A 25,803-nucleotide genomic window follows, 5' to 3' on the forward strand; every position below is an offset into this window, starting at 1 on the left:
AAGACACTGAAACCAAAATTCCCTAGGTGACCACTAATTGTGTGGTACTCCTTTTTTGGGGGCCCAATTTAAGACACCATGAGCATGATTTTCAGAAGAGCTGAGTACTCACAACTGCAAATGAAGTCAGTTGGAGTTGTGGATGTTCAGCATCTTTGGAAAAATCAGTCTCTAGGTTGCTTGAGCAGCATTAATTTTAGTGTTTCTTAACTTTTGAATGCTTGATGTTGCAACCTTAGCATCGTTTTATATGTCTTATACATTTTGTACATATTTTTAAATGGATAGTTAAAACAAGAATTTGGTGTTTGTGCCCTCCTCCTACTCCAGGTCCTTTGTTCTCTTTTATCCCGATCACAGGCAATGGCATACAAATCAGGCAGTTTTGTTGCTGTTTTTTGGCCTGGACTAGTAAATTTTAATCACTATTTGCAAGGGAAGCAGAAAAGTATGGACACTAGAAGTTATTGTGGGGATGTGTATACTGATGCTGCCATTTTTCTCAGGCTTGCTTCCATTTTTTGTGAGTTGCTCTTCCCTAATGCGGTACAAAAATAACATTCAGGAGTAATGTCCTTATTTCTTGTACACTGGTAAGTTCTGATTAGATCATCATCCTTTGGTTTTGTTGTCTGGCTTTCATCCCTTCCCGTGTAACCAACAAAAACTAGTCATCATTTATCATCAAGGACCACTTCTAGGGTATTAGATTCCTCATTTGTCTGTCTAACAAATGAATGCAAAGAGGTGACCGTGGTAAATCTTGTATCTCAGATGCAATTGTGTGGAGTGCTAACTGCTATGCTATAAACCCAAGAAAATACATTTTTAACTCTTCTCTCAGTGTTACATGTGGAGTGCTAACTGCTATGCTATAAACCTAAGAAAATACATTTTTAACTCTTCTCTCACTGTTCTTCAGTAAATTTCTAATATCTTTCATGTAGACGACAAAAGGCCAGAGAGAGGCAACAAAAGTTGCTAGCTGAATTTGCTTCGAGACAGAAAAGCTTCATGGAAACTGCCATGGATGTTGGTAAGTTGTATTACTTATTTTATTGTATGTAGTTAAGTTATTTTTAAAAAGTCCCTTGGACCAATTTCTGTGCATGTGATGCTCCCACAGATGTTTACAAATGCAGTTTCTCTTAAAAAAAAAAAGAAAAGAAAATGCTGCTGCTGCTTAATAAGGCGCCCTTTACAAATAGGCTACATTTCCTGGACTTCAAATAATTCTTCATACTATGTACTTACATTGTGTAGCTACTTATATCCTAGGACCTCCAAAGGACAATTCTGCTCTCTTACCACCTGACCATGCTGTCTACCAAACAAAGCATGGCAATCATGAAAATGTTCAGGAGCTAATTTGTAGAACTGAGTCCAAACCATCCATAAAGGGCAAATAGTTTTTACACAGGGTGGATAAAAGTTGATGGATTTTTTTTAAAATTTAAATTTAATACATTTTTCTTTTTTAAAATAAACCTGTTTAAAATTGAAATTATGACAGCCTATGTTAGGACTACATTTACTGTAAACTATTAAAGTCATTTAAATAAAAAAAACTGCAAACATGAGCCCTCTCCTATGTTAATAGTTAAAGGATGCTGCTTTTTTAATTAGATGGAGAATCAAAAGGAAAACATCTTAACTTTTGAGGTCAGTGCAAGCTTGTAAATGTATCACGATGTCATGCACTGCATTACTATATATATTATTTTCAGACCATGGAGCGAATACTGGTATTTACTTTTTTCCAAATGTAAGTACTTTTAGTTTCTGTTGTGCAGAAAAGCTTTTTCATTAATTACTTTTGTTTTCAATTTAGCTAGCAGATACAGAGAATATTTTCTTCATTTGGACTAGTTCACTCAAAGTTAAAATGACATTTTGGGGAGTTAAAAAAGCAGGAAAGCTTGTTTTTCCTTTTCAAATGTATAAATAAAAATGAAGTGGGAGGGGATGAGCTCTGCTAATTTTAAAAATTTGAAGGATGTGGGGCCAGATTTTAAAAAATATTTAGGCACCTAAAGTTTCAGAGAGGTGCCTAATGGGATTTTCAAAAGTGTCTGAGTATGTTAGGTGCCTAACTCCTATTGATTTTAATGGGAGTTAGCCACCTAACCTGTTAAAGTTTGAAAATCCCACTAGGCAGTTATTTTGCATCTTTAAGCATCTAAATACCTTTAAAAAAATCTGGCTTATGATAACTGGAAACAATATCAATTGAGTAACTGAAGTTAATCCTTTATTTTAAAAATCAGTTTAAGTGCAAAAAGTATTTTGATGTTTTTTTCTTAGGTATCAAGCACATTTAAGGTAGTTTTATTTAACTAATGAAAACAATTTGAAAACAACTGCTGTTGTAAATTTTTAATGGATTTCCAATTTCTACCCAAATACAGATTGACAAAAAACCCTATCATCTAGTTAATAAGAAATGGGCCAGTCACCATTTTTTAACATAATATAAAAATTTAAGACTCTGAATAAATGTATATTAAGTTATGTAATTGCTTAAATAAATTAGTATAGATATAGTATATCCTCCAGGCTATCAAAAAGTAGGTCAAATTTAGTGTAAAGGCTGTCTTTGGTTGCAAATTCACATGTTTTAATGGTTATACCAATTGATGAAAACTAACCTTTAATAAGGAAAATAACTAAAAAGCACAAATGCAAACCAAGATAAAACCAGTGATTTAAACTAAGGTTTCCTGCTTGCTGATTTAAGTCATGATTAAAATGAGTGATTTAAATAATTGTAATTTAAATCAATCCACCCTATTTAAGCAGAACTTTTATCTTATACGGTGATGGTCATACACACTATAACCCGAACAATTTTTAGAATTAAATATTGTGGTTACAAGATTTAAAAAAATAGTAGAGGGGTACAGGATGTAATAGAGGAAATAGTTTCATATTATATTTGAAGGTGCTTTAGATGTTTTATTAATGGAGTAGAGATACAGGAAGGCTGTTCCAGATGGCAAGGGTCACCAAAAAGAGTCTTTTACCAACTAGGTTGAGATTCTGTGAAGGGACAGCGCACTTGGCGAAAGTAGGGCAAAACAAAACCTGTAGAATGTGCTGAAATATGTTTATGGATTACTTTAAAAACAAGATTAACTTTGAATGGCAATTTGAAATGAAAGGTTAATGGAATTCTTTGAAGATATAATAAAGGAGATGTTTCATTTCTTTGTACATGTGAGTATGCATTCTACCTATGATAGATTCTGGAATTGTAGAATCATAGAAGATTAGGGTTGGAAGAGACCTCAGGAGACCATTAGGGTTGGAAGAGACCTCAGGAAATCCAACTCCCTGCTCAAAGCAGGACCAACCCCAACTAAATCATCCCAGCCAGGGCTTTGTCACGCTGGGCCTTCAAAATCTCTAAGAATGGAGATTCCACTACCTCCGTAGGTAAGCCATTCCAGTGCTTCACCGCTCTCCTGCTGAAGTAGTTTTTCCTAATATCCAACCGAGACCTCCCGCACTGCAACTTGAGACCATTGCTTCTTGTTCTGTCATCTGCCCCTACAGAGAACAGCCCAGCTCCATCCTCTTTGGAACCCCCCCTTCAGGTAGTTGAAGGCTGCTATCAAATCCCCCCTCGTTCTTCTCTTCTGCAGACTAAATAATCCCAGTTCCCTCAGCCTCTCCTCGTAAGTTATGTGCCCCAGTTATGTAACTTAGATCGATTTCGCCCCCTTTCCCCCCCCACCCCCCAGTGTAGACCAGGGCTATGAGATGTTGTCTCTTGCACCATCACAGACAACAAAGTTCATAGAAGCTCAACTTGATTCCAGTTTGGTAAATATTTTCATGACAGAGGACAGGTTCCGGTTGCCTCAGTCAGTAGAGAATGGCCAGTGCATAAGACTGGTGATGACTGTGCTTGTGTGTCTGGGGCTCCTTGGCCATATGAGTGCGTGCATATATGTGACACCACTTGCCTGACTTTGCTTCCAGCCTCTGTAATATTGGTTGAGCACAGTCTACTCCCCATCCAGGTATCATATGACCAAATAGTTACGGTCCTGCCCAGAATCCAGGAATGGTGGCTAGACCCACTGTACATGAGAGAGGATGTGTGTTAGTAAGAATGCAGCTTTTACCAAGATTATGTAGGTGAATCTAACTCTTTGGAAAAATTCCATAGAATTTTTAACATCTATACAGACAAACCTAGGTCGTTGTGCTTAGGTCTATGCATAAAAGGTTTCTGGGCATGCAAATTAGAACAGTTTAGTAACTTTTTAAAATAAATATGTATTTGCTTCCTACTTTAATTAGTGAATAATTTTAAGTACCCTTCTTAGCATGAAAATGTGTTTTTGTTACTAATGATGTTAGTATGCCACAGTAGTACATAGCATCAATTTAATGGACTCCACTTTAAAATGATTATTACGAGTGCAGACATTTCTTGGTGACATCTTAATACAGTTCCAACCTCCAAGCATTGTGTTAATAGATGAAAACAGAAACATTATGCAGCTTACTTTTTTTTCTGTGCACCTTCCAGGCTACTCTGCCATTTCCCCAAGTCTGGTTATTTACTGAGAATATGGTATATGTAATTTGCAGTTTTGTCCAACATAAAATAGCTTTTGTATTCTGATTTAAATTAAAATATGCACACAGAAGAAATTTGCATTCCATCATCTTGTAATAATTTAATATTGAAATGGAATATTCCTAGTTAAAGTAGAGCATGTTGAACAAACTGAACGCATTTCTTTAACCTTCTTTAGTTAACAGCAAATCGCTGTAAACTTTGCAGGAACAGCTATTAGAAATATTTAACGAAAAAGATACGATATTTAAGTACTAGTCAGGCATCTGTCTAAAGTGGGCTGCAAGACTAAATTCTGCATGTGTTTACTCAATATAGGGTATGTCTACACAGCAAAAGCTGTGCATAGTCTATCCTACCTGATCTCATTTGAATCCAGCTACTGTGGCTAACAGTAGCAGTAAAGACAGCATGGTACAGGCCTCAGAGTGGGTTAGTGAGCAGAGGACGTACCCAGGGTTTGTGCTAGGTTTCTACTATCCACGCTGAAATCTGCTGTGCTGTGCTGTATTCCTTGCTGTTGTTACGTTCACTAGCTGAATTCAGTTGGCTAGTCTGTGCATGGCTTTTGCTGTGTAGACATACCCACAGAAGCAATGCTATTAAATGGCAACACCCTGTAGTGTATTGCTGTTATAGAATGTGTTGTTCTATTTGGAAAACAATATGTTAATACTAAAACCAAACCTAATCAAAATACTTTATGTTCTCAAATATCTGTACTGTGGTCTTGCTTATCAGCAGTATCACAGTTGGATTATTTGGCAACCAGTCTGTTTTAAATTTTATGAATATGTTTTTGTCGTGTTAGTCATGGTCAGAGTCTATTACAGGGAGCTAAGACCTCCCCAGCTGTCACTGACTTCCTTGGTGTGGTTTGGGAAGTAGTTAACGTTTAAGCTTCAGTTTCCCCACCTGTAAAATGAGGACGCTTATTCCACTGGGGAGATGTGAGAATTAATTAATTTGATTTTGTGTACAGTTATTTGAAAATGGAAATTGCTACATTCAGTATGTGTTGTATTGTTTGTATTACAGTATGATCATTCTCTTTTAGAGTAAATGTGGGTAGACAGTGATAAACATGACAGAGGATAGGGAATGGTATCTCTTTAAACACAAATCTTTTACAGTTTCCAGAGTACTTGAAAGCTTGTCCCTTTCATCAAGAGAAGTTTGTCCAATAAAAGATTAAAAACCTCACCTGTCTTGTCTCTCTAATATCCTGGGAACAACATGGCTACAACTATACTGCACAGTGAAACACAGACACAGTCTGATCTTCAGAGGGCTTCCTGTGTTAATACAAATGGCATGACTTTCCATGCTTGTGTTTTAATATTAAATGTGCTTATTTTACAATTCAAATGAATCTTTTAACTGCAACCTTGCAAACTCAGTTTTGATTGAGAGAGCTCAGAGCTCTTTCTTTCTTGTATGTAATCACCAGTAACAGAAGTTCTGCGTATTATTTAGGCCTTCAGTTGCGTTTTTATATTCCTCATTGTCTTCTAATTATACTCCCATTGATACCTATGCAACAGTATTGCCATTTGGTTGCCTAGATGTAATTGAATGAAACTTAGTAAACATTTGTATTCATGCACAAGAAAGAATAGAGTCCAGCTTACTCTGTTTTAACAATAGTATGGATTCTGCAGGATTTACAGCAATATATGTAATATATATGCCACTAAAGTAAGCAGATACAATTCTGAATATACTCAAGGAGAAGATCTATTGATTAAGAAAGTAATTTTTATATGAGAGAGACAGGGTGGATGGGGTAATATCTTTTATTGGACCAACATCAGTTTGTGAAAGAGACAAGCTTTTCAGCTCCACAGAACTCTTCTTCAGGTCTGTGGAGCTCAAAAGCTTGTCTCTTTTAGCAACAGAAGTTGGTGCAATAAAAGATTACCTCACATACCTTGTCTTTTTCATATCCTGGGAACAACATTGCTACAACAACACGGCAAACAACTATCTTTGTATAGTCACGTTGCAGAGTAAAGCTGGCAATATGGTGTCTGATGTAATCTCCTGAGCCTTGTAACGCGCCCCCCCCCCCCCCAAATTGCTACTTTTAAAACTTTCTCTTAAAACGAAGTTGTCATGTGATGACATTAGGCTTTGTCATTGCCACTCCATAGCAGTGCAGTGTCGTAAAGTTACAATGTTGCATCCATGTCACACAAGAATTTGGGATATTTAATGTCCTACAAACTAATTAGCAAAGCTCAAGTCCTCTTCTTCAAATTAATAATGTCTTCTAATAAATTGTATAGATACTTGTAAATAATTGAATGAACTCTTAAGTGAATTGGTAAAAACTGTTCCAGGCAAACTTCTAAACTATTGTCTCAAATATACCTTTGTCTTGAACTTGACATATTACATAATTTTATCATTTATTTTATTAGGAATGTTAAATATCTTGTGTTCCTTTAATAGTTTTATCATCTTTGGAGTACTCAATTAAATTTATATGGCAATGCCTCTTGACAAATGTGAATTATCAATGCTTACTCAGTTCTTTCCTAATATGCTGTGATTCTCAGCAGGACATCTTTCAGTCCTTGAAGCAATGCTCCTTAGCACAGGGAAAAAAGTGCACATTTTTAAAGCAAGGTGACACACATTTCCTAACACTCAATCTTCTGAAGCCAGTTAGAAAAATAAATTAGTTTTTACTGGTCTCCTGAGAGCACACATGCTGGGTCAGGGCAAAAGATATTAGTGTGTTAATAGATGCTTTGATGCTAGGGGACCACCTTGACACATAATATTCAGCTGGAGGAATGCTGCCTACAGTTAGCATTGTAAACTGTATTTAGCATGTTTAGACACCTTTAACTAACTCTTTGATTTCTGAATCTCATGCACCTAAACTCAGGAGAATACAGAATGAAATATAATGTCAGCAAGGTCACTGTTAAATTCTATAATAAAACAAAGCACCAGATGTTTATCAAATTGGTTAAAGTTTATACTAGGAGGAAGTGTATGTTGGGATTTTGTTAGCTTGGGGCACTCAGTTATGTTGATACAGAGCCAAACCCTGAGTGGTGCTGAGCAACCCCAGCTCCCGTTGAAATGCATGGGAATAGTGGATGCTTTGCACCACCGAGGATATCAGTCACAGATTTAAATGCTTTCTTTGTCCCTCAGTAATATTTAGTGTAAACTTTATTTCCTATAGTTACACAGGGTTATAGTCAATTTATTTAATAATTTTGGATACACAGAAATCTGAGGACACGATGGAACCCTTTAAAAAAATCCACAAGAACTTTCTAGTTGGTGATAATCAGAGAATCCCCCATAGTTCTAAAGCAGCCCTCCTGTACTGTATTGCTGGATGGTTCTGTCACTAGCACCTCTCTGAAGTACTTTGACTATCTTCTGGGCATAGACTGTGTTGAAATGACACTAGATTTCAGGAAGACAGACAAAAGTTTTGTGTGCAAGCTGAACTATGTAGCTGTTATGTTGACTTAATAAGGTTAGCATGTTTTCCAGAGCTAGAGGTGCAGAGAAATTGGCATCAGAAAGTAATGTACTGAAATTTCACTTTGATATTTCACTCCCAAACCATGGCATGAAGAAAACCTGACACAGTTTCCAGCAATTCCAAACGAATTGTGTGGTATAGAAAAGATAGACATTTTCAGCTCATCTTGAGGATGAACTGCAAAGGAAGAGGAAAATATTCTCTTTAAGTGTTATGACTTTTAAGGGAGGCCTAATATTGATTTTTAAAGAATTTTTTATTTTATTTGAGAAATTTTATATCTTTTCTACTTATTCTTTCCTGAAACTCCGAATGATTGACTGGAGAACTACTAGGTTTATGACCTCAGAGAAATCATGCAAGAAAAACATGATTGACTGAGATGGGGCATTATCATCATGCTGACCATTATCATCTCATTGTTACCTTGTTCTTCCTGTTTTTGTTTTATTCACCTGCTGTTTTGTCTACACTGTCACTTTACAGTGCTGAAACTTTCTCACGCAGGGGTGTGAAAAAACACCCCCCTGAATGCTGCAAGTTTCAGCGCTGTAAAATAGTAGTGTAGACAGTGCACCAGCCCTGGGAGCCACCCCCCTCATGGGGGTGGGTTTTTTACAGTGCTGGGAGAGCTTTTGTTAACATTGCTAGTAAAGACATATGCTTAGGAACCATTCCTACAAAGACTTAAGCAGGTGCCTAACTTTCTTTGTGAGTAATCTCCTTGATTTCAGTGGGACCCCATCAAAGTTAAGCATGCATATAAGTCTTTGGAGGATTGATGCCTTAAACTGAGTATAATATAGACAGTGTCCAAGTTTGTGTGTGTTAGTTTTGACCGGAAATACATATACAGTACTAGTATTTTTCAACTGTGTGGAGATATACAATATTCAGAAAAGGGATGTGATAATTCCAGGCTTTCTGAATTTCTTGAATATCGAATGTGGTTATCAGTATCTGCTGGATACTGAATCTCAGTCAGTACTGAAAGTCTCATAAGGAGAAAGCACTGAGATGTTTCTCTAGGGCTAGGAAAGATGTGGCCCTGCGATACCTCTTGAGCCAAACTGGATGTAGGCAGAGAGTAAAAGGACTCTGGAGAATGAGTAGCATGAGCCAGGAAGTGTGGGTAGGGGTGTTTGCCTGTCTCTCTCTCAAACTGGGGAAGAATAGCAAGAGTGAGCAAGACAGCAGAAAGGTGTGAGTGAGGTCTTCGGGGCAAGGGAAAGTACAGAACAGACCATATAATTTTTATGCCAAGAGAAATATTTCCAGATTCAAAATTAAGGTAATTTAAAAAAATACAAAATACCTTTTTCCTAACTGTCAATAGCTGATAATTTTTTTGTTTTCTCTGCTAGAATAACTTAACCTCTTCTTTTTCCCTTGTCTCCCTCCCTTGTCTTATTCACTTCTTCCCCAACTTGGCTTCCTAACATCCCCATCTTTGTAGTGCCTCTGTGCAGGGGTGCTTAAAAAATTCCAACAAACTAACCCCAAGTACCGCTGGTCTTAAGCATCAGCTGCTTTCTTATTGAAGTGACACCTGTCAGCCAGGAGTGGCTCTTGCCTAACAGCACTGGAGAAGCTGAGAAACCTGTTGGATGTAGGTGGCAAAAATGTCAGGGGAAGAAGGTTTAAATAACTGGAAAAGAAGGGCCTGCAACCAAGGGCAATGAGAAGGAAGGTTTTAGGTGAGCAGAGTGAATGAGTTTGAAAGGAGTAGGAGAACAATAAAACATCTACCAGAGAACTGTGGACAGAAGGGAAGAAAAACAAGAGATGTACTAAGATGGTGTTGAAAACCTGCATTTTGACTGAACAGTAAGTTACATGTTTGGTGTCAGTGATAGCATGCTTCAGTAAACAAAAGGATTCCCAAATAGTCGTGTGCAAGGATAGAATCATGACTATATTAGATCAGTCAAAACACAGAAGTTCCTGATGCCATTTTATTATGAGATTTTAAAAACATTGATTTTTTTCCATTCTGAATTACATTCTGACGAGAGCCGTTTTCATCCTTTCCACAAATTGAAAAACTTCACCGTGACAGAAAACATATGGCTGGTGCTATATTAAAATAGTATGGTTAAAGGCTAACCTTTTTAATTACCAGGACTGGATTTTAGAATTCTGTACAATTGATTTGTACACAGGTCCACGATGCTGCAGTCCTGGAATTTGTCTCAGAATCTATAACCTAAACTGCCTCTAAAAGAATCTTTTGCTCTTAATTACATTTCTAGACATTTACATTTCCAAATGTGAACGAAATGTAAACTGCTGCTGTGTTGTCTGCCTGAGGCTGCAGAGAGCCTGAATCCAAATGCTCTGAGATGTTTGCACTGTTCAGTTTAATCAACCATTTTTAGCTACTTCATTTTAGCTAAAATTTTAGCAAAAACATCTAGCTAATATGCTTATCCATGACTGCTGGTTGCAGTGGAGGCAGTAAGTTCTTGTCAAAGGTTGCTGGCCTAGGGAACTGCGCGATCAAGCACAAACAAAAATATCATCTCTGACCTTGCACTAGAAGGAGAGCAGGGGTGAGATGCATTTCTTGTCAATTGCATAAAGCACAATCACCTTTTGGTTGGTTCCTGCTTCACACAATTTCCCTCCTGGGTGTTAATATCCTTAAATGTCACCTTCACAGCTGCCAAGACCTCCAGCTTTTCATCAGCAACTACTACAGTGCGTATATGTTTAAAAAAAAAAAAGCTGATGCAAACTGAAAACATGGAGGTGTACCCTAGCACTTGAATATAAAAATAAACCAAGGAATATGTAACTTAATTTTATTAATAAACTACAAGGGTGTGTTAGATGTTTCATGTTACAGACTCCTTCCGTAAAGAATATGACTAGTTATGATCAGAGGTGAAATTTGGTGAGCACCTAAGGTTTTATTTCTTCTTTTCTCCGTGCTCTCCTTATTTGTTCTTCTTTGTCCTATTTTTAGCTTGTATTTATTTGTTGTATTGAATATAAAGTACTTGGGTTATTTAAATTTAGTTGAAGCTACTGCAAAATGTCCAGTTTGCCATAGAATTCAGCACTGGAATGCTACAGAGAACAATGCTGTCTTGTCTATACATACAGAATTCAAGACAAGATTTCTTTGTCCTGTGGGAGGAATATTTTTATTTTTGTCTGGTTAGAACATAAATATATTTTTTCATATTCAGGATAGGATGAAGAAGCCCCTTTAAACAGCTTGGAATTGAGAAGCAAATTATTTATAATCCCATTTTCCCCCTTAAATCATTGTTTTTCCTTCCTTCCTTGTTGTTAGAAAGTGCTTTTCAAAGGGAGGAAGGGTAAACTGCCTAAGGGCTTGACACCAGTATCTCTTTGCAAATGGCTTGCAAAAATTTCAGTTGCTCAGAAAGAGCAAATTGCCCTTAGCCTACAAACTAACCATATTGTCTTCTTGATATGTGCAGTCAGTGCCATTCTAGTTGGTGAATGATTCAAACCCTGTAGCAAATGTTTTCACTATTGGGTTAACAATGCAGTTTGCTATATGAGAAACAAACAGTGGCTTCAGAGTTAAATTAAAAGGAGTACTTGTGGCACCTTAGAGACTAACCAATTTATTTGAGCATAAGCTTTCGTGAGCTACAGCTCACTTACTTTCTGTCCTTCGAAATGTATTTCAGTTAATTTGGTACAGCTTACCTTGTTTCAAATGAAGTCTTGTTGATGATAATAGGAGATATTTTATGCTTAATATATTACAGGCACCCAAAGAAAATGATGATGAATGTAAAGAATAATTTTCAGATTTAAAAGTACCTAGACACTTGCTTTTTATGTAGCCAACATTGTTTTAATACCATCCTAGAAGCTAGAAAATGTCAGTTCACATATTTTTAAAATTATTCAAAGCTAAGATTCTCTATATATTTCTTATTTACAGCACTTTACAGTCATTGACTAATATAAAGGATTTGGGTAAGGAGGCACAGCACTTCAACAAAAACTCCAAATAAATAACTACTTAAAACTTTTTAAACAAAATATTGTCAGTGAACATACAGTTCATCAACTCACTTCAACAGGAGTAGCTACTACTACAAGGAAATAACCAAACCATTGCTCACCTTACAATATAAGCCTTGTGAAGTTATACAACTGTGGTTCCATGGAAGAAGGAATGAATTAACTAGATCCCATCTAATTCACTAATGATCTTCAACTCCTCAACTACAGCTAAAAAATGATAGGAAGGAAAAGAGAACATCACTGGTAGAATTAAAATAAAATTACCTAAATACTAGAGAGAGAAACCAGTCAACTCAATTGAATATTATATAAAAAAAAAATTATAAATGTCTAACAAGGCATGAATAACTTATGACAGACTACACAAGACATTTCTGCATTATTATTTTCACTATTTATACATTAAAACAAATAGGTATGGTGTCAAAAAGTATACTGAATATTAAACTTGCATATAAATTCCATCTGTCGTAAAACCCTGAGTTTTATTGCATCTGAGTGAACGACCTCCAAGTGAAATCCAAAATGGATAACTGAAATCCAAGTACTTCTGAACCGTTTGAGTACCACAGTCCTTATTGCACATTCATAAGATATAGTAGTAATGTGTTTTGGCGGTAGGGTTGTGGGGAGGAATCTCTATTGATCTCCAGTGTCTTGAGTGAGAAACGTGGTTGTCTGGATGCAGCACAAGTTCAGCTGGGAGCATGTGATTAGAATTAAGGTAGTGAGAGGGTAGGTTGCTCAATAGAGAGGAAGTGGGAAAACGGAAAGGCTGGGGCAAGAAGGAACATAGGAATACGCACCCACTTATTGCCAGGCGTCCTAAACTTCCCTCACCGCTAGTGATATGGCTCTTTTCAGTTCACCGTCAGCATCCTGTTCCAGTCATGCACCCTGTGCCCATCCTCTTTCCAGTTGCAAAACTCTATTCTGTGATATAAGCCACAGCCTGAATTTGCTCTTCCAAACTACCAAAATCCTTTCAGTTCTCCTAATCCCCCTCAGAATATTCTTCTAACCCTCCTTTCTACCAAGCAAGCTACACTTTCCTCCTCCTTATGTTTATTTTAAGATTGTGGTCCCAGGTTTGTTACTATATTGTCATCTTATAACAGTATTGTAAAGCCAGAAGTTGATGGTATACTTTAAAAAATGTCCTTCTGGCAGAGACCCAAAATTACTTTTATCTGGTTAGTTAACTGCAAAAGGCATGCTTAATTACCTGCAACTACTGTGTCACCAATAAATACACCTCTCTTTTCTTCAAATGTAAATATGTGTAACCTGGGTTAATTCTTTGGAGTTTTAGGCTAATGGAACAGTATTTGTGAATTTTGTTCTTGGACAGTACACTCTCAGAAACCATAAGTACAGTGTGTGGAGCTTACATAGATGATGCTTTTTTAGCAGAAAACTTGACTTCAGCTCAGAGGCTAACTGGGACAATTAATTTAGCCTGAACCAGCAACCCTAAGTACGGTCTTGTCTGTTTAAACAAAAATCTTGTCTTGGTTTAATGATTACTATTGAGGTTTTGTATCCTCACCCGTTTTTCCTTCAGTGTCAGTCAGGAAATTGCCTTCTCATTTGAATAGTAAGTAGTCTTCTGGATTCAAAGATCTAGCCCCATTGTATTTAATTCTTTTTTATTTTATTTTATTTTTTTAAATAGTGGCTAAAAGAGCCCTGCATCACATCTAAAAGTTTATGGAGTAAGCCTACTTTTGGTCATTTGCATTCTTAAATCCAGGCAAATGTGTTTTTGATCCTGTTCCCCACATGCAATGAGGAAGTAAGAAACAATGTTGGCACACATCACCGTGTCTTGAAGCTGTGGCTCTGAAATTTTTTAAAGTAATATCTATATTTTACATTTGAAATTTATGCTAGTTTTATTTTCATTTTTTAAAGACAAATTTTATTGAGAAATAGATTATCATAGTGTGAATACAAGTACCAGATGTTGACACTTGTCCCTGCAAGCAACTGTAAAATGCGCAAACCCTGGAGTAAAATATTTTTGTTATGTTCATGCAATGTGCAAATATATATATATTTTTCAACAATCTGCCTGAACCCTGACATCCAAATTGTGCACTAATTCATCTGGCTGATTTTTGTGCTAATCGGAGGGAAGCAGAGCCTAAATAAATCAAATGCATAACTTTCTTTGTGTTACAGTATATTGCTGAAAATTGTTGAACAAATACTGCTAATCTAGACTATTTTAATTTCCTGTTTATATTAAAAATTGCATGTTAGGGAATTGAGAACTTTGAAGGAAGTAATAAAAGGCGAAAATGCTCTCATATTAGATAGTCTTACGTGGTTTTAATTCACTGGAAGAGTTAAAAATGAAGAGACAAGGCTGACCATTTCTCAGAAACTGGGGCAATCGAAATTGCATCCGTCATCATGACTGACAAGCAGAATGCAATAAGTGTCTTGAAAAGTATTAGCTGAAAAGGCAAAAAACCTGCTTACACCAAACTAACACAGAGGTTGATAGCACACATTATACAAGAGCTGTGAACAATATAGGTTACATCTGGGATGTGCCAGTATGTGCTGTTTGAAAAGTGATATTTTTTTTAAAGCTGACAGTATTGAGAAAGCAGGAACACTTCGCTTATTTCCTTTCCACACACCTCTGGCTTTAGGAGATGAGGGATATTGTAAAACAACAACAACCAAAAGAATCTAAAACAACCCCAAAAGCCCTGGCCAGTCAGCCATTGTTTAGAATGGCACCGAAAATATTGAAAATTAAAAATAACTTTAGTGTTGCTGCTTCCCCCTTATGATAACAGATGTGTCACACACTTTCTCTGATAGCTAATGTATAATAGAGTACTTTGAATTTCAGAGTGGGGGAAAAATATTTGAAATTTATATAGTTCGCTTTTCATTTCATCAGGCTGCCACTAGATGGTGATAAATGTTTGCACAATTTTAATAACCATAGGCTAATAAGGATTGCAAGGAAACTGTTTTTCATAAAGTGATTTAGCTCTCTGCTAATATATGGAAAAATCATATTGCAATGATATTCATTAAGTGCATATACAAATTAATAATCAGCATATTGTGGCCTCCTTTCCCATTGTAATTTTAGCTCCTGACAACTTAAAATATCTTCCTTTTGTGACAATTGATGATTTATTTTTATACAGTAGGTGTTTTAAGCTGCATTTAGAGTTGGAAATGTTTATACTATTTTTTGTATAAATTAGAGATTAATGGGAGGTGAGCTACCTTTCACACCACACTCTTTATGGACGTTTGATAAATATCTGACTTATGAATTGGTGTACTAGGTATTATGACAATAAACACCAGTTCTGAATGTGCTATTCTGTTTCCCAGGGTGGTGCTTGGTGACTGACAAGAGTTGTAATTTCACTTACGGGTGTGCTATTTTCACCTCTTCCTTTAGCAAAGTTCTAAAATACAACTGCTGTTGGGAGGATTATCATATCCTCAGCTTTCCTGGAGGAAAGTGGTTACCTCTATGTTTGCTGATAACCGTTTGTGTGATATCCCAAATCGTGTCAAGAAGGTCCGTCTGTTGTATGAAGTAAATATTATTGCACACTTCAGACAGTCTTCACTCTGAGAAAGTCCCTTTTAAAGAAACAAATAACCAGATACTGAATGACAGGTTTCAGAGTAACAGCCGTGTTAGTCTGTATTCGCAAAAAGAAAAGGAGTACTTGTGGCACCGTAGAGACTAACCAATTTATTTGAGCATGAGCTTTCGTGAGCTACAGCTCACTTCATCGGATGCGTACCGTGGAAACTGCAGCAGATTTTATATACACACAGAGAATATGAAACAATACCTCGTCCCACCCCACTGTCCTGCTGGTAATAGCTTATCTAAAGTGATCATCAGGTTGGGCCATTTCCAGCACAAATCCAGGTTTTCTCACCCTCCACCCCCCCACACAAATTCACTCTCCTGCTGGTGATAGCCCATCCAAAGTGACAACTCTTTACACAATGTGCATGATAATCAAGTTGGGCCATTTCCTGCACAAATCCAGGTTCTCTCACCCCCTCCCCCCCCTCCCACGGTTTTTGGGAGGAAATTCAGATATTTAAGTTTAAGTAAAAAGTAATACAAAGTCATTTCAGAATACAGTAGGAAGGAATCATGAGCCTTCCTTTTGTACTTCAGAACTGATAGTTCATGGTACATCCATCAAAAAGATGAAGAAGGGAAGAAAACCAACCTGGAAATCAATAGAACTGGGGGCATAATTTACAAATGAACAGAAAGGTCGTTTGATAATTATAAGAATGATTTCAATGATTACATTATGTGACTAGACTAAATATAATTTTTATCATTATTTTGCTGCTAGAGAAATGGTACAGCCAAATTAATATAAACACCTCAGGTGGAACTGCTGTGTTCAAGAATATAAATATTGAAGGTTATCATTTTCATTTAACATTAAAATGAATGATTGTGGAATGAATACCTATTAAAGTAATATCATTTTGGAAATGATGGTTTTTTCCATCCTGTAACTTGTACTGATTTTAGTGCTGTTAGAAAGCCACCTTAATGAAAATGGTTTTATTGCTGTTTACGCTTCTAAGCAATCCTATTCTAAATACTGATATTTCTAAATATGTGTGCCTAAAGCAAGATATGTAAACTTCACTTGCATTCTGTATTTACATGTTGTGAATTTTCTCACCTGAGAGAGGAGACTGGTCCTGGGCTAAAATAGTTTGAGTGCTTCTTGGAGGGATGCACCCAATGAGCAGTGATGGGAAATTACACCTTCACAACTGGGCCTCTCTCACTTATGGAGTCCCACAGGGACTGATTCTCTCTCCAGTCCTCTCAACATCTGCATGCATCCACTAAAGGAACTGACATGGACTAACATGCCAGCAGTATGCAGATGACACACACCTCTACCTATTCTTTATCCGTGCAACCATACCATTACCATCAAGTTGACCACAGGAACTTATAACCATCACACCATAACCATAACCACCACTACCTTCTACTCTAAGTGCCAGGCACTCTTCTATGACCTTGATTTCTCTAACAAACATAGAAATATGTAAATGTGTGTGTTGTGTGTGTACACTATAATATATTTTGAAAAAGTAAAAGAAAAGAAAAAATGCTCCACTGCACGTGTTTCCTTCTGCTGGCAAGAAAATGAGAGAATGTGACAGATGTTAGTTACGCTACTGGAAGGCTCAGATACTATAGCATTGAGCATGGTGTAGGAACCCAAGAAACTTTATAGATTAGAATACTGTATGAAAGCAGGATCAGTATGCTATTTTTAAACGTTTATAAATACTTATATTAAAACCATGTTTTTAAACCTTACTCCAAGCAAAAGCTTCTTCAGTAAGGACTTTTTAGATGCCAACTATCAACTTTATATTTGGCTGTTTTTGCTGAATGGTTAACTTTTCTTTTACAACGCAAAAGTGTGTTGTGTTGTTTTGTTTTTGTTTTACTTTCCCATAACTCAAAAATGACTTCAAACTTCCACCATCATCTGTGGGAAGAGACTAAGCATGGAAAATGCAGTCCAAATCTGAATTTCATGAGGAAGTTATGAGCAAGTGAAAACAGAGTTATGGTGAAAACTGTCTTGCAACCTTTACTATAATAGACACTATTTGTGACCACTGTCATACTTCAGACATTTCAGTTGAGTGGCCTACACTAATACTTAGAATGCAAAAGGACAGTTTTGTTTTTGTTTATTGCTTGATGGTGGATGGGTCACTATCCTTGGAGCACTTTTAAATAATAAACATTTCTGTTTTTAAGCAGTATCTATTGAAAAATGTAGCTTGTAATTTTTGCAGATATGCTTGTTTCACCTTCTGTTACACAGATCCACCATACTCTGTAGGCCACTGAGAATATTGTTAAACTCTGAAAATAGCTCTGTTCAATCTGTGATCAGCAAAAGGACTTGATGTTACTGAGGGAGAGGGGAGGAAGGTTAGAATAATCATCAGGCCTCCATTTGAGTTCCAGAGATATACAAGGAAAACCAAAGAGGCAGCCAGGTTTTGGCTTACTGAAAATCTCATCAACACTCTGTAAAAATGCTTTCTTCCTCATGACTTAAAAATTTTTGTTGTACAATGATTAGATCAGCAATTCCATATTTCAGTGAGGAAGATTAAAGTCCAGGTTAGTTTTAGCTTTAAGGTTTTTTGAAACAATTCATAGCCATGTTTTTGCATACTTGTTCCGTTTAAGGAAGAATTTCATGCTATCCTTCAAATAGTGTCAGTACAAGTTTGCTCTTCTGGGTGCATGTGAGCCCTTTACATTGAAGTTTGAACCCTCTAGAAGATTAATGACCATTGGAGCAGCATTCATGGTTCTGTGCAGTAGTAAATGTTCAGTGCAAGATGTTAAGATGCTGTTTTCTCAAGACCTCTCTCTCTCTTTCATTTTTCCCCCCTTTCCAGTCTATGGAGAAATGAGTTCAGAATTCTTTCTCCTTCTCCTGCTGTTACGTTTGGCTGTTTTTATTTTCCAATTTCAAAACTCCAGCTCTCGTTTGTATAGAGTTAGCATTGTTAATTTACTGAAAGGTTGGAGTTGGAGGTGCGTTGTTGTCTCAGTCCTGTTGATGTCATCAGGTCCAGTTAGTCTTTGCTTTCATTTAGAGTCCCTGTGTGAGATTCAGTGCTGCACATGTAAGAGGCGCAGTACAAAACTAGCTGCCCAGGGACTGGCTAAAGGGGCTTTACGTCAGCTTTGTGCCCTCCCAATAATGGGCTGCTTTGGGACCTCAAGAAACTTTCAGCTGACCTTAGATAGCCCTGGGAGCTGCCTGATGGGCAGTAGCGCTGCATGGAATCTCCACTACTCTGCGTGATCCTGCCCTGCCCTGAACATGCGCCTCCTGCTCCCAGCTTGAAATGGTGTCCATATAAGGCAGCCTTATAGCTGTCATAAGCAGTGTCTGTGCCAGCTGCAGCCAGGGCTTTTTGGCCCCCTTTATGCTGCTCTGGCCCTTTTAGCTTGCGTAAAGGGGCTGGAGCAGGTGTGAAGATCTCTCCCCCTCTGTAAATCCATCTCCCATGGCCGAGTCCAGTTAAAAACAAAACAGAAAAAACTCTGTGTTTCAACTCTGCCCATATTGTAAGGGCAAGATGTGGATCACAAACACCCTGAAGCAACTGGTATAGGGTCGCCTGCCTGGGAGATACTCAATCTTCACTTTTAAGCCCGTAAGGATTATCAGTTCTATTTTTAGTCCTCCTATTTAGAGGAGACATTAAGAGCCTCTGACAGATTTTGGCTCTCTGGTTTTGGCCTTAAGCCTAGTCAGATTTAATCTATTAGACATATCAATGAATCATATTCCTGTCCAAGGATTTTTTTTGTCCAGACTTCTGACAGTCAAAAGGTTCCTTTAAAAAAATAAAATAATGGCCATACTTTTCTACGTGTGTGTGAAACTCCACTTGTATTTAGTTTAATAAATTGATAACAAGCCACTAGGAGAGATTTCACTGTCTATATCAATAAAAACTCCAGGCAAGATTTTCAAACCTAGGAGCTTGGAGGTATAGTAGACTCCTAATTTCATATTTAGGCATCTAAATAAGTGGCCTGACTTTCAGAAGTGCTGAGCACCTGCAAATCCCACAGTGGGAGTTGCGTGTGCTGAACATCTTTGAAAATCAGGCTTTTATTTAGGTGCCTAAAATTAGGCACGTAAGTTTTAAATGTTTTGATTTTATATCCCGAAAAGCAATAATATCCACTAAGAGAGTCTGTGAAATCCAGATCCTGATGTCTGTCACTCTTTACATAGTGTTGCATAGCAGCAAAAGGTTTTATGACTGCACCTCCATATTTTTACATTTGGTCTTCTCTACATTCCATCTGAACCTATATTTACATGTATTTCCCCTTAAATTACATTTGTTACTGGAGAAAGCCATGTTGAACAGTTTAGATGTTAAAAGGCCCCAAATTATCTTGATAAAAGCTTAAATATTTTCTAAACTACCTATTTGTTTGTGATGTATGAAGACAATCTGGGGGAACGTCAAACTTTTATACAACCCAGTTATGCCCTTGCAGGTTTATCAGTGCCCACTGACTCTAAAGCAATTTCTGCAGCTCTTCTTGGGTATGTGTGCATCCCTGAGATATGCCAGGCTGCTACCTGGAGGTGCATTCACGCACGTACAAACAGTTCACAGATCAGTCCTGATACCTTTATTTAACTAGTTCTCCTCAGCTCCGCCCCCTTAAAGTGCTTTTATTGCTGATTTCCCACGATCTTCAGAATTTATTCTGACACTAATTAGAGATAGAAAAGGTTACTTACCAGTAGCTGATTTCAATGGATATGGATTCACACTCATCACCCTTCATCGCTGCTCTTCAGAGTTTTTTATGTAGAATCGAAGTAGGTGGAAGAAACCGGCATCTCAGAGCTAAGGCTCTTTATAAATTTGAAGTGAAACTTCAGTTCTGTGAGGGAGTATTCTTTGCTTTTCTACAGTGTTTTGGCTCTAGTGCACAGTCTGCATGTGTACCCATTCTACTTGAAGTATCAGGGTTAGTTGTAAGTAGTCGTCTGTGTTTTTTGATGATATCCTATCTGGGAATAGGATAATGACATTTTATCTGGATCCATATGCAAGATGTTTGTTGCATCCTAATTATTCCATAACTTGTCTGTTTTTCTTAGAATTGCCAGATGCTGATATTGCTATGGAGATAGCCACATCAGAACAGCATGTTTCTGAGGCTGTGTATGATTGTGTTATTTGTGGACAGAGTGGCCCTTCCACTGAAGATCGACCTACAGGACTAGTTGTGCTTTTACAAGCCTCTTCAGGTATGAAAAGGGGATTATTGGAAGAGCCAGTGTTCCAGGAGTCCTTGACAACATAAACCCCATGCTGTTAAGGTGCCTCATGGAGCCTGGGCAAGGGGATTAGGGAGACATGCTTCCATATGGATGGTCCTTGCATCATGCAGATCTGTAGGTTTAAAGAGCTAAACACTTAGCCGCTTCTGTGGGGTGGAGATGAGAAGGAGGTTCGTCCTGTTCACTCTCCCGATCCTCCAAATCCTCTTGAATAATCCCAAAGGAAAACCTCCTGATGGGAGCATAGGAACCTGGTATTAAAGGAAAAATGTAAAAACTAGCAGTATGTACCTACTCCATCAGAGCATAGAGCAAAAGGTATTATTTTCACAATGTAGTTTTTCTTTAATTTTTCCCTACGATTTCTGTTAGCAACAGAAACAAAACTTTTTATCTGACAAATATGGTTATATCTACAATTTCCTGGGGTAATTTTCATTTAATCTTTTTTCATTGGGCATATATCATTGTCCATTTTACTCTTGCTCATCTTTTTTCTATGTATAGTTTTAGGGCAATGTCGCAATAGCACTGAGCCAAAGAAATTACCTACCAGTGAAGAGGAGCAAATATACCCTTCGGATACATGTGCAGCAGTACATGATGTTAGGCTTACAACATTACAGCGGTACTTTAAAGATGTAAGTATTGATACAGGGCAGTACTATCATCTCTAAAAGTGCGGTGTAAAAACATGAATTGAATTACCAGTTGTATAATAATTGTGCTCAGTGTATTTAGAATTGGTTTTCCTGACTTTATTTCTGCATCTGAAAAATTAATTGAAATAAGAATGGTGTAAAGTATTTAAATTTGATAAGCTCCTTGGTTTTTAAATTTAGGGCCTAATTCTCCTTGTGCAGGTTATTCTGCATAGGTCAGTGGAAACTCTGCAAAATTTTCATACAGTATCATTGCAATACTGGAATAGTGGATGTCATTTCAAAAGATAGTGTGGCTAGGGGAATGAGACTTGGTTTGCCATAATAAAGACCTCAGTTCTATTTCCAGTTCTGGTAGAAGTGACCTTTTTCATCCTCCCCAGTTATTTTTTCTGCAGAATGAAAGAATGATAGTTGTCTACCGAGGGTAAAGATATAATGCCTGGTTAATAGGAGTACACTGAAATATTAACAGGGATCAAAACAAGAAGAGACTTGAACTCATGGTTCTCGATAGCCAGCCAACTGCACTTTCCCCGGATGACTGGGTATGCTTTCTCTGTGTTGCAGCTCCAGCCTGGGTTCTGCACACAGTTGCTGTGACATTCTGTGCTTTGCTCCCAGCAGCCCAGTTCACCTCCTCATAAAACCAAAACCAATATCTAATAACTTATTAATTGTTAGGTTTTGGAGCTGGTTCTTGGTACTGAACACTATATCTCAGCAGGGCTAGCCCAGTGATAACTTACGTAGAGACAGCCTATAGTTTTATCCTTGTCGCTGTACAAACAATTATTGTAAAAGAGTGAAAATTTTAAAAAAAGGTCATTTGCTGGGGAGAGGGTTGCATCTCCGAATCCTGGGATCAAATGAACCCAGATCTGCAGCACAAATGCTACCCTGGGCCCTCTGCTGGCATACCAGTTTTCAAACTGATCTAACTAGACACATGAAGCTTAGAACACTGAAACTCTGGTTTTAAACAGAAAAGTCGCTGCCATCTTAACTCTAATGTGACTTGTGGCAGCCCCATGATGTGCTCATAACACATTCAGTTTCTAAACAGAAAACTGAAATCAGCCAATTTCTGGCAGCTTGTCTGATTTGTATGCAGTAGAAGGTTAGTAGTCTGCTTTGAATTCTCGATTTGTTTTGATATAGGTATTTAAATCCGTCAGGAAAACTTTCCTGAACAAACAGATCTTCTACTAAAAGTATCCATAGATAGATTTTAATTTTTTGGCATTATATTATTTAGATGTTACCTTTCATTTCATGATGCTATTTTGTCAACCCTAGCATAATATACTTGTGCTATAGATACCCACCAAAGAATGACAGTAATGCACCTACTTTGACCTGTTGCAATTAATAATATATTGCTTTTGTCAAGCTCAGAAGGAGACCTGTTAACAAACCAAAACTTGGTTAATATAACTGTCGGTCTTAGTCTGGCAGTGGACAGTTATTCCCCAGTGAAGTGTTTTTAAAAAATGTATATAATCTTAATCTCTATGCTTTTCTCATGATACAAATATCAGGGGATTTCATTAAAAGTGTATTTTATTTAAACTTGACCTTATGGAAGTGTAACTTCATGATCAATCAGATTTCTTCCTTCCTGTGAGGCTACATTGAGTGTTTGTAAAATAATCTAAAAGATACTATAATGATTCAGTGGCTTAATACTTTCTGCTCTAAAAAACTCTGTTTCCAATTCAGACATTAGTTGGATTAGTTGTTTCTGCTTTCAACTTTCTAGATCACTACTGTGCTAAAAATGTCTCTGCATGAAAGAACAAATCCTTAAATTTCTTATTGGCATAAAAACAGAAACATCTGTTAGTGTCCTGAGTGGCTTGTTCCGCTGAGCTAAGCAATAAGAAATCCTTTTGTTGATCAGCTGTACCCTCAGCAGTAGGTGTCCTTCCCGTAATGACAGGCACTGCAGAAGGTTTCAGGAGATGGAAGGATGATTTTACTTATTTGTGAAAATTGTTTGTAAGATACAAAACAGGATCCATACTCTTCCACTTGAAGAACAACATAAACACTGTTTCAAAAGCCATATACTAAATAGTACAAAAGAAGGTCATTTTAATTTTTTTCTTAAAGTTTTACCTTTTTTGGCTGAAATTTGGTGTATTTGCTCAGTCAGGGAAAAATGGCTGAGCAGCTATTTTTAAGAATGGAAAGAGTGTGTGTGTGTGTGGGGGAGAGAAATAGTGTTTTTTCACCTTGGGGAAAATTTAAAAGAAATAACCAACCCACAACTCTAGACCCTTAGAAGCTGTTAGAATCTTGAAATTTGGCAGATCCCTAGTTCATTTATTGGTCCTTTGTTGTTTACACGTTATGGTAAAAATTCTGTTCTGATTTATTGAAGTTAAAAATGTTTATAAATCTTACTTTGTGTATTCACACCGATTACTGTCATATGACAAAACTAACAATCTGCCAACTTTCCAGTGGCACTTCATGTGCATGTGTATTTATCAATTGTGTGCAGACTTCCACTGAGTAGGCACTCTTCAACTATTATAAGGGATTTTCACATGCACACATAAGAAAGTTTAATGGAATTTCAATTTTAACAGGTAGGGAGATTGTGGAACCTGGTCTGGTAAGGTGCATGTGGAAGGAAGCAGGACTTCAAAGAAGTCTTTTGTTTGTGTGACGCCCTGTACCTTATTCACTGCATAAAATCCACATCTCGCTCAGGAGCAGGAATTTTTCTTGATAGATTTTTTCAGTGGTGTTTATTATTTTATGATTGCCTCACAACTATTAATGAATTTGTCCTAATATAATTCGTGTTCAGTACAGGTAAAAATGTGGTATCACCATTTCATATGGGAGAATTGAGGCATAGAGAGATTGTTATTTGTTGAAGATCTGTGGGTGAACTAGCAATAAAATCTACATCTCTTGATTATCCTTCCTCTTTCTGTGGACTCCTGCCTTATTCGCTATATGGACCATCCCATTTATGTAATAAGTGCTGCAGACACCAGTCTCTCTGGCTGCAGACAATGAGCTTTCTCAGTGAATGAGGCTCATTATATAGCAACTCATCCTAGTTCGCTATATAATCTCACTTGATTCACCACCCAGTCTGTCCCTCAATCAGTTGGGGGCCAGCGGGAAGAAGAAAGACTGTGTTATGGTTAAGGTGGTAGATTCAGGCCTTGGAGAGCTATAAAATGTTAGAGATCAAATTGGAGCAGGTAAAATAGAAGAATGTTCTATATGTTCACATGCAGGAAAAGAGAGGTGTTATACCACCAAAAAAAGCAAACCACCACTCTGTTATTTTTACATTGTCCATTACAAATCATTGCAGGGCAAGTCTGTTTTAGGGCTAAAACAGGTATTTTTGCTGATCATTTTTACTGTTCTCTCTTCACTATTAGGACAGGTTTTTTGTATAAATGCAATATATGCATTTTAATTTTGTGATTGAAATTGCATGTATTATAAAAGTCTCTCATCATAATTCTGTCTGGTTTTCTAGCTGATCATTTCTTGAGTTAGAGTACCATTCACCAAATTGTGTAGTTTTGTGATGTGGCCAAATAGGGTGCTAGGATGATGCCAACAAGCTATGTAAGGCTTTAGACGTGGGCTGAGGTTTGACTTCAGATCTCCACAGCCCAAAAGTTGATACATTGAATTATTATGCCACTTAATGCCTTTTTTCATCTTATACTGTATTCCTGACTGTATTGTTAAGCAGTTAGCAAGAGGATTGAAGTTTTTGAATTGAATTAAAATTGGATAGATATTTAATTATGCAACTGTGGACATTTTATTAATGTACATGATTCATGTTATGTTCAAAGCCTTATGGCATCGTATTGCTCATTCTGAATGAAATACATTTGAGTCAGCTTTTATGAAGCAGGGAAAAGTTTGTAGTTTTACAGCAGAATGGACTTTAAAAGCTCTCTGAATACAGTGAATGCCAGAGATTCTTTAAAAAAGATTGCTTTGGTGCTGAAATAATATGTAACTTAAGGGAGTGGAGTGTATTAGAAGGTCAGAAATAAAATTGCAAGAACTACATTGTGATACTTACCTTCAATATAACTATGAATGCTTCTAACACGGTAAAAT

At 37.1% G+C, this 25,803-nt stretch overlaps 1 protein-coding gene across 6 annotated transcripts in view; it reads left to right on the forward strand.

Annotated features, from left to right (window-relative positions):
- UBR3 (ubiquitin protein ligase E3 component n-recognin 3) overlaps positions 1 to 25,803 on the forward strand; it is a 207,312-nt gene that overhangs the window by 107,688 nt on the left and 73,821 nt on the right. For all 6 annotated transcript variants that reach the window (XM_073305786.2, XM_073305785.2, XM_073305780.2 and 3 more), the window contains 3 exons: positions 948 to 1,036; positions 20,843 to 20,992; positions 21,533 to 21,666. In XM_073305786.2, the coding sequence (XP_073161887.1) occupies positions 948 to 1,036; positions 20,843 to 20,992; positions 21,533 to 21,666 (373 nt within the window). The remainder of the gene's footprint in view (positions 1 to 947; positions 1,037 to 20,842; positions 20,993 to 21,532; positions 21,667 to 25,803) is intronic.

This window comes from Lepidochelys kempii, chromosome 11 (assembly GCF_965140285.1).
Source record: "Lepidochelys kempii isolate rLepKem1 chromosome 11, rLepKem1.hap1, whole genome shotgun sequence".
Lineage (NCBI taxonomy): Eukaryota > Metazoa > Chordata > Testudines > Cheloniidae > Lepidochelys > Lepidochelys kempii.